The sequence below is a fragment of the Heloderma suspectum genome, chromosome 2, assembly GCF_057233095.1.
Source record: "Heloderma suspectum isolate Gila_16-S chromosome 2, 16-S_ref, whole genome shotgun sequence".
Taxonomy (NCBI): domain Eukaryota; kingdom Metazoa; phylum Chordata; class Lepidosauria; order Squamata; family Helodermatidae; genus Heloderma; species Heloderma suspectum.
In genome coordinates, this window is record NC_139459.1 from 94,540,297 (window position 1) to 94,553,670 (window position 13,374).

General features: G+C 47.8%; 1 protein-coding gene across 1 annotated transcript in view; it reads left to right on the top strand.

The window, feature by feature from the left end:
• The first annotated feature begins 660 nt into the window (after nt 1-660).
• The window catches only part of RASEF (RAS and EF-hand domain containing), a 53,821-nt gene continuing 41,107 nt past the window's right edge, over nt 661-13,374 (top strand). The window contains exon 1 of the mRNA XM_084834234.1: nt 661-1,333. Coding sequence (XP_084690360.1) covers nt 903-1,333 — 431 coding nt within the window. The 5' untranslated portion in view covers nt 661-902. The remainder of the gene's footprint in view (nt 1,334-13,374) is intronic.

Below are 13,374 nucleotides of genomic sequence, written 5' to 3' on the forward strand. Positions count from 1 at the left end.
ATTTGGAGGGCACCACACTGGGAAAGGCGGGGCTAGATGGATCAATGGTCTCACTCCGTGTCAAAAAGGAGCTCCTGGAGCATTTCAGAAATGATACCGAGAACACTTTTTTTTTAGTCTGGAATGCCACTACTGCTGTTGCGTAATACAAAACCGACCAAGGCCATTTTAAAATTGAATACATGCAGCCCACAGTTTGCATTCGGATTGTAAATTTGGGCAATACAATTTAAAATAAAAGGTTTATCAACTGTAAAGGCAATCGATGGGTTGGGCACACTGCAAGCACGTGAGTGTGCTTACGGGGAGCGACTTGCATTTTACCCAAACTGCTACCTATTTCGATATACAGGTATGTTGATCTACGTTATCTCGGTAAGATAATACTATACCTCTTCCCCGCCAAGCCGCCCCTTTGCAGGATCTAGCGCTCTTTGGGCTGAGCGCAAAGTAACACGCGCGGCGGGGCGAGGTGTGCGTGCGCGCGTGTGGAGGAGGGAAGCTCGGAAGGCGCGGAACGCAACCCCCCCGCGGAATCACAGGCAAGGCGGCGGCGGCGGCGGCGGCGCCCCTCCCGCCCTCCGTCGGTGTGGGCTGATCCCGGGAGGCGCTCAGGGCGGGCCACCCTCGCCGGCCCCCAACGCAGCTCTCGAAGCAGCTTCAAGTTTGCAAGGGGCGGATGCGGCGAACTCGGCGGCGCGCCGCTCGCGGGGGAACTTTCCGAGCCCGGGGGTGGAGCGGCGAGGGGCGGCGTCGCAGGCGAGCCGCGCGCAACGCCGGTGGCTGGGCGCCGGGAGCTCGGCTCGGCGGTGTCGCCCCGGCTGGCGGTGGGTTCGGCTTGTGAGCGGCCCGGACCCGGATCCAGCTGTCCCGGCCGCTCGCCCCGGCCGCTCCCGCCGGTGATGGGCTCCCCCGAGAGCGAGCGGGTGGACTTGGACGAGGCGTCCCGGCTGCGCTCGCTCTTCCTGGCCTGCGACGTGAAGGGCTCCGGCCGGATCGAGCGCGACGACTTCGGCTCGCTCTGCGCCGAGCTGCGGGTGCGGCCGGCCGAGGCCGAGGCGATCTTCCAGCGCCTGGACACCAACCGCGACGGCGCCATCTCCTTCCACGAGTTCGCGCGCGCCTTCCGCGGCGCCACTCAGCGGCGGCGGCGGCAGCAGCAGCAGCGGCGGCGGGGCGACTGCCGGGAGCCTTCGGAGGAGGAAGAGGAGGCGGGCGCGATGGGGGACCCCCTCGACGCCTTGGCTGAGGCGGCGGCCTCGGCGATGGGGCCGAGCCAGGCTTGGCGGGAATTTGAGCTCCGGCTCGGGGAGGAGGCAGGCTGCATCCCCAGGTAAAGCCCCGACCTCCCTCCCGCGACAGAGAAAAGAAAGGCGCTGAAGGAAGCGCCGGCCAGGGCTTCGCTCCAGAGGCCCTGGAACCCGTTCTCAGGGTCAGCCGAAGCGTGTGCATGATGATGACCATGATGACAAAGAGGCATCTGCCCATGTGCAGAGTAAGGCTGCCGCCTCCCCCCCACCCGCAGCTGCCAGTTAAAAAGCTTTAACTGCCTGGAGATCGGTTGTACCTGTAAAATTTCTGCCTGCTGAGCATGCCTTCAGGTATACACAGGGGCATGGCCCGGAACAAGGCAGCAGCTGTAGTTCAGAGATCATCTATCTTTTACTACTGGCTATAATCTACCTTCTACTACTACGCCATCCTTCTCTAATGCACCTATCAGATCTTTCCATGATTTATTATACTTTCTGTTTGTTGTGTATCTATGCCCCACCTTTCTTCCAAGGTGCTCGCAGTGGGGGTCGCAGTTCTGCCTGCTCCCATTTTTCCTCACGACAACCCAGTGAGGTAGGTTAGGTGGAGAGATTGTTATTGGCCTCGTGAACTTCAGCCATGAAGTCTCCCCAATCTGGGTCTCCCCAAGCCTAGTCTGACCACCTCTCCATACTGGTTCTTAGCTAAAGGAACGAAGGGAGAAGGCGTCTAGGTTAAAGAAGGTGGTTTCTAGGCAGCCCCTGCAGGTTCAGAAATGAACTATTGGCCCAGGTGGATTTTCTGCTCACACGAGCATGCATGGCACAGCACTGGTTTTCACTGTGCACCAACCTCTTAAGAGTACCAACCTCTTCTCTCTCCTCTCTTCCCCAGTGTGTGTGTGATATTTGCCACCCTGTCCAAGTTTAAGAATCACACCTGTAGATGGAGTGACAAAAAGCGACAGCCGTCTAGTCAGGCAGCAGTTGGGGGGAAAGGATAATAATGACAGCAGCCCCTTGGAGACTATTTTTTATGATGCAATGCATACCTTTGAAAGCGCTCCTACCACAGGCCTGCAGGGTGCCACGTCGCTTCTGGTCCGTCTCTCTCTCTCTTTTGCTACTTCAGGCAAACAGAGCTACTCTTCTTGGATTTCAAGGCTTTCCTTTCAAAGAAATTTTCTTCCCTTGCCCCCTCAACTGATTATTTCAAAATGTCCCAGATCCATACAGGACTGCCACACACATTCTAAAATGGTGTCCCTTGCCAACACCCTCGCTCCTCTCCCCCCTTTTTTTGGTACGGTCAGTTAAGAAAAGAAATAGAACAAAAACAAATAAATCAGGTGATAGCCTTTTCTAGACCAGTTCCTCTTTAGTTGGGTTTATGCAGGACTTTTTTTTTTTAATAGGTGGGATAGAAAAGGGTAGCTGCTGTTTGGCGATTTCAGACAAGTCTGGAAGTTCACACCTGTGCCCTTTTGGCTATCTGGATAATGTATCATGGCTCTGAGCTCTAGCGGAATTGTCCAGCTGCTGGTGGACCAACTCATCCCATGCCACACTTGTCCTCTTTTTTGAAGTGCAATATACTGCTTCCTATGTTGTCCATGCAGTGGCAGAAACACAGCCAGGGAAAGCAAAATTAGTTAGAAATGCAACTTTGTGGTCATTTTAGAGAATAGCTTGAGCAGGGTGGCAAATACCACACACACACTGGGGAAGAGAGGGGAGAGAAGAGGTTGGTACTCTTTTAAGTGCTTGACATGAAGTTATTGACTAGCAATAGGTTTCTGATGCAATAATCAAAACATCCAAGGTTTCTGTTCAGCCCACTTTTTATTTTATTTGTTATATCCAGCAATGATCAATTATGGACACCAGTCTCCATCCAGCTTGGACCTCAGGGACAAGTGATGCAATCCTTTTTTTTTATTGCATTTATATCCCGCCTTTTTTTCCTCTTGCAAGGAACCCAAGGTGGCATACACAATCCTCCTCCTCCATTTATCCTCACAACAACAACCCTGTGAGGTAGGTTGGGCTGAGAGTCTGTGACTGGCCCAAAGTCACCCAGTGAGCTTCCATGGCCGAGTGGGGACTAGAACCCGGATCTCCCGGCTCCCAGTCCAGCACTCTCATCACTGCACTACGCTGGCTCTCACCCTAGGCATGTCTACTTGGAATCCTAGGCATGTCTACTTGGAAGTAAGTCCCACTGAGTTCACTGGGTATAGGATTGCAGCTTAACTCCCATTGAACTCAGCAGGATGTACTTCTGAGGAAGCCTGCATAGGATTTGGCATTTAATCTATTAAATTAGGGGCAGAGAGCCTCTTTTCTGCCAATGTTGTGTTCCCTCAGGGGAATCCGTTTGGGGGGTGGGGAGACATGGGCAGGGCTGAAGCCAAAAGTGGGCGGGCCATCCCTTTTCTCTTTTCCTGTTCCTCTCTGCCCAGTGGGCTGCTGGGAGAGGGATGGATCACTCTTGCCAGAGGTCTGAACTGATTGTTTGCAGAGGGCTTTTGAAATTAGGCTGAGGGTTACAGGTTGCCCACCACTGTATTATGGGCACAGAGCACACCTTCTTTCAGAATGAGGATTTATACTCAGTGTGCGTAATCCGATGAGGTCATAGATTCTTGAGAGATGAGTGTACTATATTCTATGTTTGCCTTTCTGGATGGGCACTGTATTTGTGTGATAACAAGGATCTGTTGGTGATAGCTGAGCTGTGATGGTCATTTCACACAACCAGGCTGTGGTCTGAACGCTGCAGTTATCAAATGGTAAAAGTATTGGTGAGAATCCAATCCTGAGATGTCAGAGGGGCAGTTGTCATGTTAAAGAAATACCACTACATGCATAGCAAGCTGTTTTCATCTATAATCATTTGAAATCTTACTTTCACTTATGTAGTTAACTTTTGGACATTGGATGTATTGGGTTAAATTCATCATGCTAGCTGAAGTCCGCTAGCGCAACGGGACTTTCTCTTTCTCTTCTGCCTGCTGCAACCCTACACACTGGTCAAAAATCTGTTCCGGAGGGTTTCCCAGTCCTCTGGTGCAGATTTTGAGTGCTCATGGGGGCTGCAGGGGTGGAGGATAATTCTCCTCCTCCCAGTTCTGCTGATGGAACTTCTTCTGTTGGTGGAATGACACAATTGGATTCAACCCATTGTTTTGAGTACATAATTTGCTATGATGGGCATAAGGACTCTTCTGTCATTATTGCTGTGTTTCTGATAAACGGAGGCTATTTTGGTTCTTGTGTTATTGAACTTGGGTATGACAGGGAACATTAAAGATGCCCTTTTTCTGACAGTGTGTAGAAAATGATCTCATACTTCCTTCAGTATCATTCAGAATTAATCATTGGAGGTCTCTGAATTCAGAGCCCTCTGTTGATCAGGAGCACAACCCATAGAACTGATCAGTTAAAATGCAGGTGATCAATCAAATAATGTTCATTAAGAACATAAGAAGAACCCTGCTGGATCAGACTAAGGTTCTGTCAAGTCCAAAAGCTAGATATCACCTTTATGGAGAGGCTGTAGCTCTGTAGCAGAACACATGCAAAAGGTACCAGGTTGAATCCGTGTCATCTAAGCTTGGCTTTGGAAATGCTCCTGTCTGATTCTCTAGAACAGGGGTAGGCGACCTGATGCTTTCCAGACTACAACTCCCATAATCCCTAACCATTGGCCATGCTGGCTAGGGCTAATGGGAGTTGTAGTCCAAAACATCTGGGGTTGCATCCTGATTTGTGGTTGATCAACTGTGCTGGTGGAAGTGAACTTCCCCACTCACTTCTTCCTATGGCAGCCTCTCCAACTCCCTGAGAATGTTCCACAAAGAGTTAGCAGGTCCTGCTGAAGGAGTTGAGCTGTGATGTGGTGGTGGAAGCCCCCCACATTGAGTAGAGGGACCTTCCGCGAGTGGAGCCCTTCCTCTCACAGAAGTCCCCTTTCTCTTGTGGAAGGCAGATCCTGGATCGAACCCCTGGAGGGCACCAGGTGGTCAACCCCTGCTCTAGAGAGCTGCTGCCAATCAATGAATACATTACTGAGCTAGATGGACCAATGGTTTGTTCTGGTATAAAGGAACTTCCTGCATTTTGGAAATCCCACAAGTGAGGAATGAAGGCGTCAGCCCTCTCTGTTTTTCAGAACTGTATTGCCTCTGAACATGATGGCGTTTTCATTTAGCTGTCATGGCTGATAGCCAACGGCATTATAAAATCAGGCTGTTCAGTTGCAGGAAGTTTTTCCTCATTCCTCCAGATGCTTTATACAGAGGAAACTCCCTTTCTGCAATGCGCTGGGTCAATTGCAGAAAGGAAGGTGACCTTTGACTCTCTCCTCTTTCTCTTAGGACACTTGCTTCTTGGCAAATGGAATTACAATATGAAATTTTCAAACAAAAATGCAAATTATAGTTGACTTCTCAAGAAAGTACAGGGGAAATGATCATCGGATTGCTGTGCTGCCTGCAACAACTTTTATTCACCTTCACTCTCGGGTCTTGTAACTTGATCCACGTGGCCACGTTTTGTTAAGACCTTGGTTTTGGCGGCATTTTGAGTGGGCTTAATAAGAGCCTCGCTCTATGGCTCTTTATGCAGAATGAGGTTATATTACCGTTTTTCCTAGTGTTGGAGGCACCAGTGACCTGAAATGTAAGAATGCAGGTTATCAGCCAGGAGGGGGTTGAAATGGATGCAAAAAGCCCAGAAAGTTATGCTGCTGTGCAGGCACTTTATTGGTGTATTGACTGTTAAGCAATACCTGTAGCCAGGATTGTTGTGACGGGGACCTAAGGATACACTGGGAGTGAATCAGTATAGAATAGGCTGGACCTCTGTTCAGGTAGCTTAATATATTTAACTTTATTCAATATTTATACACTTTAAAAAATAAGCTGCTAGTGCTTGCCGGTTTTCCCAGTGCCTTTGTAGTCATCAGCCACGGCACTGGAACGCCGGTGCAAATTTGCTCCTTGAATGAAGAATAGGGCACAATATTGCTGTCTGTCTTTTCCTTTATATCTCTACAAGTAAAAGGACGAGAGCATGGAGCCTCAGCTTTTTTGTGTTGGTGAGCACATTTGGAGTTTCAAGTGAGGGTCGTGGGTGGTCTCACAAAATGGCTGCCATAGGGGCTTGCCCATTCGGCCATGATAGACATGGCTGGTCACAAAACCCTCATTTCCCAGAAGGCAAACTGGTGTGACTAAAAGAAAAATAATTTGCCCAAGAGCCTAATTACAAGGCAGTGGAGGCTGGCGGCTCTGACGATAGTGGGGCAGTGAATCTGCTCTGGGTTTCAGTCAGAACTCTAAGGGAGCTATCCAAGGTGCAGAAGCACCTTGGATAGCTCCTTTAGAGTTCTGACTGAAACCCAGAGCAGATTCACTGGCTCACTGATATCGGAGCCACCAGCCGCCACTGTTACAAGGCAGAGGGGGAGTCTGAGCTCCAAAACACAAAATCATTCTTTTGACCCCAGCTAAAGATGGTGGGAGAGGATACGCATACTACCCCCCGCCAGTTAAAAAAAGTAATTTTGGAAAAAATCCTAAGAAATACAATAAAAACCAAGAAAGGAAGGCAGCCTGGCGGAGAGCCTGGGCACCACGTTGGAGTCTTCTTAAAAATGAAAACGTTCAGGAAAGGGGCCTGCAATATCCCTATTGCAGGGGGTCCCCCTTTGTCTGCAGCCCTGAAGCAACAGCAGGCTTGCCTTGGCCATGCTGAAAGCTAATGTTCATTTTTACTTGTGTCTGTTTTAGTAAGCAAGGAAACTGAATTTAAACAGAGGCTTCAATCCTAAGCACACGTAACTATGGAGTAAGGCCCAATGGACACAGTGGGACTTACATCTGAATAAAGGACTGTAAAGCTTTCTGGAGAGATTTAACTGCAGGTCTTTTAATTAATCTTCGTTATGCATGTGTACAGTTTATTATTTAGATTGAAAGCCCAGCTTGTTCCTAAGGCTTAAGGTAGTTAATAGGGCTTCCTTAAGGCCCAACTACAGATTACATGCAAACATTTATATTAAAACTCTGTTTAGGGAACATTTCAGGAGGGAGCCATTTTCAGGAGGCATGTGATGGCCTACACGATTAGCCCTCCCTCCCACTGACTGCATTTCCACAACTTTGTCTCTGTGCTGCTTTTCCCCCTGCCAGGGTTCCCTTGTGAACTCACTCCCACATATCATACTGGTGGCAAGTTCTCATAGGGATTATTGCAGGTTTGGGGTGTGCATGCTGGTTTGCAGTCAGTCCAGACAAGCTACACGGTGCAGACTGATCTCTTATCAGTCACTTGAAAGAGAACGACTTGGCTGTGCATAGTGTGTGTGGTGCTTTGTAGGGCAAGGAACAGCTTTGGCCCATGCCGCTTGTACCATCTTTCTAGCATAGGTTAGTGCTAAAGCAGACGTGTGGATATGGCATCTGCAAAGTTCTAAGAAGTGAATAATTCAGATTTCTGTAAGCTGGCCTTCCCCAACCTGGTGCTCTTTGGATGTGTCCTACTACAACTCCCATCATCCGCAGTCAGCGTAGCCAAAGGCCTTTACTTTATTGAATCACAATCTCCAATATTGTTCAAAGTCTTAAGTGAATGTAGATTACAGTTGACTACAGAATAGGCAAGATGATCAGGACCTTTTAATTCTATGCATGTGCAGACAGAAAACGTCCTAGAACTCTCAGCATGCCCCAGCCAGGCATACTGGGAGTTGTAGGACTTTTTCCTGTCTAAATATGCATAGGATTGCACTCTTAGGCTGTTAATTTGTTCACTCTTGACAAAGAGTACTGCAGTAAACTATTATTTTTTAAAAAAAAGATTGAAGAGCCAACAGACTGCATAAATGGAAGTCTTGGCTATTAAAAAGTCATTATGTTTGCTGTCCTCACATATACACTGAACAGTGCTGGGGGCAGGATTATTTTTAAAACAAGTTAACCAGAAAAGTTAGTGAAATAGATCTGTCTTCTTTAGGGTGGCCACTTACACATTGCCAAAAAAGAGGAAAAAAAGAGAACATATATTTGCATAATATTTGAATATGCGTTCATATACACACACATACATATATATACATATAGAGAAATACAAAACTTCACACTATAATGGGGAAGGCTGATCCAGGGGCTAACTTTTGATGGGTGACTTCCCTGTCATCTCCCTTCTTAGGGTTCTTTAATCTTTAAATGGGACTTGCACTGAACAGCCCTTCAAGTAGAGGACTGGTAAGTAGGACACCTGACCACCCTAGTCTTTTAAGCTTGGAAGTGAATCCTTCGTTTGCCCTACTATCTGATGCGCCCCATTTAGGCCAAATGCTGTCTCTCTGAAGTGACATTTTGCAGAGATGGTGGCTGCAAAGCTAAGGCCACTCAGGCGTATGTTGGGTCCACCATGCTGCTTTAGGGCTGCTGTGTAGGTGACGGAATGAGATGAGTGCAGGGAGAGTTCGTGGAGGCATCTGTCTCCCTTATCTCAGTGCCATGGATACAGTGTTTGTTATAGACTTTGAATGCGGTCCAGCTACTTTGTCTCAATTGGGTGGTAGAGCAAATTGCAATTGCTTTGTTTGGCGTCAGCACACAACCACGTGGTTTGATTCCACTGTCTGAAATGCAGTTCTCATGCATTGCTTCAGACGGAACGACGGTCCAGATGAAACGGCTGTGAGAACTAGAGAAATAGGACAAAATTAGCTGCTTGGCATGCTTGGCACAAGCCGGTCTGGTCCAGATGGAGATCGACAGATATCTGAACTGATATCGTGTCATCCGACTAAATATATTTTACTAAGTTGATTCTGTGAATTTTAGATGTTGATTCATGTATTGATTTTTTAAATTTGCAGATGAGCTAAACTTTTTTGCAGATGAGCTAAAAACAAATCCCCACCTTGTTGACATTCCACTCAATAAATGGATGGGGGGCGGGCTAGGAGGTGCACAGATGTCAGGGGTGGGGTTGGAGAGTGCAGTCTTGGCAACAGCAGTGTAGTTGCCAAATGGATGCCTCATTAATTCAGGATGCAATCCTATTGATTCTGCCCTCACTGCTCAGAAGTCCCAGAACTTGGAAGCTTCCAAGTTTGGTATGCCCTGCTGGGCTGAAGCCAGCAGGGCGGGAGGAGAAGTGGAGGTGATCTTCACTTCCCCATATTCTGTCTTCCCTGATTTTCACTAGATGGGCTTTTCAGCCCATCTAGCGAGGGCACTTTGGAGGGGAAGGGAAGGGAAGGAGGCTGGAGGAAGCTCAGGATAATTCATATCCTGGCCTCTCTGGTTTCCTCCCCCCCACACACAGACCAGAGCACCCCTTTCCTCCTCCAGGATTGCTTTTTCTGGCCTCGGAGAGGCAGCTGGGACGGTTCTCTTTGCACTGGCTGCGAGGCGGAAAGGACTGAGGTCCAATCTCTGACTCCCCCTTCCGAAGTTGGAGCAGTGTCTCTGACCTTGGAGGGGTTTTCCAAGCTGTCCTATGGTCTCTGGCAAGCTCACCCAGGGACCATAGGATTGCTCTCTCAATCATTTTCCCTGGTGGGTTACTCCACCAGAGCCCCAACCCCCTCTAGCTACCTTTCAGTGTTTTGGAAACATACGGCAAAAGTGAGGGGAAGCAGCTTCTCATAATGCCATGGAGGTTAAATGCTGGTGAATTGTGCTGCTTCTTATCACACTTCTTGTGATAAGCCTGTACAGTTCACTCAGAAATGTATTTTCATCTATAATAATAAAAGAGGATTGTCTGTCTGTCAGCGCCTAGGGACCTGAAACTTGGCACTAAGTGGGCCCCTGGGTGTGTGTGTGTGTGCGCGTGCGCAGCTTGGGCGTATTTTCTTTTAAAAATTCATTTTTAAATTTTAATTCATTTAAATGTGTTGGTGTGTTTGAAGCCTGCAGGACCGTCTTCATTCACTAGGTGGCAGACTTCCCTAACCAGCGCAGAGCTTTGCAGCCAATACAGTTTGAAGGAGGGAGGGTTCCAGGGGCAAGGTTATATGGCTATTCCCTCCTCCCTGCTGTGGGGAAGTCCCCCTCAGCAGAATGGAGTGGACAGATTCCTCCCTCAGGGGGCTATAGGGGTGCACTATGGCAGGGAGCATGTTGAGGGGTGCCAGTGGGTGTAGCTTCACTCACATTGGGTGGACACAGTGTGTTCAGCTGCGTACGCTTGACTGAAGACTTTGCTGTATTAAACTAAGGGCTATTCCAACCTGTGCAAAGTCGGGTCAGTTCGCTGGTATTTTATCCAAGAAGCATAGTAAGATGAGGCTTGGCTTCCCCCTGCTGTATTGAAACATATGAAGCCACCCTTAGACAGGGGGTCCTAATAAGTCACTATCCATTGGGGGGGAAAGAGAATTTACCTCCAGACATACATCCTGTTCGCTGCCTCCTCAGGTGCTGGCTCTACGTAGATAGTTAATAACGGAGACAAACTGATTTTTGGGCATAGAGTTGTATCCAATATTAGTCTGTCTCAAGTCCCATTCATTTCAGTGAGTCTACTCTATGTAGGAATAACATTGGATACAGTCCATACTTTGAGTAGCTCTTTCAAGTACTGTCAAACCAAACACAAACTAAGTATCAGTTTTAACCATGATCCCCCCCCACTTGCAAACAAGCTAACTTTGACCCTTTTGTCGTTCTGTAGCTGCTATGGATGCATTCCCCACCCCACCCCCCACACTCACACACCAAAATTCTTTTTAACTGCATTTGGGGACCTGTGGGGTGTGCCTGTGGGACACATGTTGCCCACCACTGATCTAGTGGATCCACATCTCTCTTCTCCCTTCTACTCTCCACCCAACATCATGCCCCCTTTTCTTCCTCCCCAGTCTCAGAAGAGGAGCTGCCACAGAGCTTTCTGCAGCGACTAGGGGTGGGTGGGTAGAAATCCCCACTTAGATTTCCCCTCAAGATTATAGCTGTGTTTGTGCCTTCTGCACCATCCTATGGTAGCTGAGACACTTCCCCGGGGACTATAGAATTCCTCTGTTAAATACAGAATTAAACATTAAACCATAAAATCAAAAAAGCCACATAAAATACAGCAACCAAGCTAGACATGCCGCACTCCAAAATCAAATACATCGACTTGAAAAACTGAGTTCCCTTTTCATAGGCTGCAGAATGCAACTGTCCTTCTGTTTTGTACAAATCACTGTAATTGGTGAACGTATAAAGATTGTAGTTTTTGCAAGACCAAATGTGCCACCAGCTTTCAAACGGAATGTTTAATGCTTCTCTGTTTTCAAAATGGCTCTGGCGGAGTGTGTGTGTGTCAGTGCAGACTTCTGTTTTTAATTTTACATCTCATGCAGACTTGTTGGATTAAGCCTTCAGGTGCGTCCCCCGTCCCCCGCTGTCATCTTTAATTTAAAAGAAACCATCCTCTCCTTGCGACGACAGGCGCTCCCCTTGGGTGTTGCACCGCCTTTCTTGCCTGTGGTGTGATTTCTCACTTCTTGCGCCTGACTAGCATTGCGTAAATGTCGGCCGCTGGAATCTGCTGAATCTCGCTCTTGACAGCCGGAACTAGGCCAGGGAGGAACAACGAAACCATATTGAGATTCTGAGATCAAATAACCTGACCAAAACCCCACAACTGCTGCCATATGTTCATGACAGCAGCAACTCTTTCCGAGCGGAGAGCGGCAGGCAGAGCCAGAGAAGCGGGGTGAAGGCAAGCCGATCTCTCCACCTTCCTTCATTCAGGTTTCTTGTTTGTTTAATCTTTTGAAGCCGAAAAATCTCCAGGAACAGCAGCAGTGACGTACTTGAGGATAGGAAAAAAAAGCAGCACTGTCAAAATACAGGACCCGGCTGGCTTCCAGACTTCTGAGGATATAGTTTTACAAAGCGTGCTGATGGAAGGGGACGTGGTGTGGTGTCTGTATTAGCTCCCCAATGCAAGAGCATGAAGCTGAGTTGGGGTGTAACTATAGGATGGGTAACAAATGGCCTGCAGGTTGCACGCACCTCTTCTGGTTGCATCCTGCACATCTTTTATGCATGCCAGGTGCCATTATGACAGCTGCCTTTTTATAAACATAACCTATAGCCTCCCTTTGAGAAAATCTTGAAAAGCTTTGGACCGCAAAGTGGCTTGAAGTGTCAGGCAGCAGATGGCAGAAACAGAGAAGTCCCCATTTTTTAAAACAACAACAGCTCCACATGTCACCATTATCTAAATTCATTTCTATCCTTCAAATCTCTGCTTCACATTGCACTGGACTTATGCAAGCCATTGTATCTCTGAGGCCGAGTTTCATGGCTCCACTAATTAGACTGGATCGCGCCCATGATGATGATTATGTATGTTGTTGTAAAAGAAAAAGGGAAAAGGGTAATAATGAATAGATTTTTAAAAAATGCTTATCTTCTTGCCTTGCTTGTTGGAAATAATATTTAAGGGTGTTCAGTGCCCCTTATAGGGCTAAAATTCATTAAGAGTTAATATCTCCAGTAAGAGCTGAATGACACATTCTGTCAATCATGTTGCTGTAGTTGTGCCTATTTTTCTTTAATTTTGTGTAAGTGCATGCGGTTCTGATCTGGATTAGGACCGTGATGCTCTGGGAGTGGAGGGTTTAAGCTTCCTCCTGCTACCTGTATTTCTTCTGAAATTCCAAGCCTCCCCCCAGGAGGGGGTGAGGTAAAAAAAGCCTCCATTGATTCCAGTGTAGACTCCCCCCCCTTTTAACCCCCCTCCCCACAGTTGTGTGGAATTTTAGGGGAAAAGTGGTGGAGGGAAACTTAAATCCTCCCCTCCCAGAGCACCATGGTCCCAATCCAGATAGGGACTGCACATGCTTACACAAAAGTTTTTTTTTTTTTTTAAATAGGCATAACTACCCCAACATGAACGTGTAGTTTGGCCTTAACCTACTGTGCATGGTGGGGTGTGGAACCAGGCATTGGCACACATTATTATGATTATTCCAAATGTTCAGAAACATGTCAAGAGGCCATATAACATGGACACCAATCCAGATGCCAACGCTTCCTGTATCCACTCAGACAATATATTATAAGACATATCAGCCTAACTATCAGAGGTCATTCCCCTG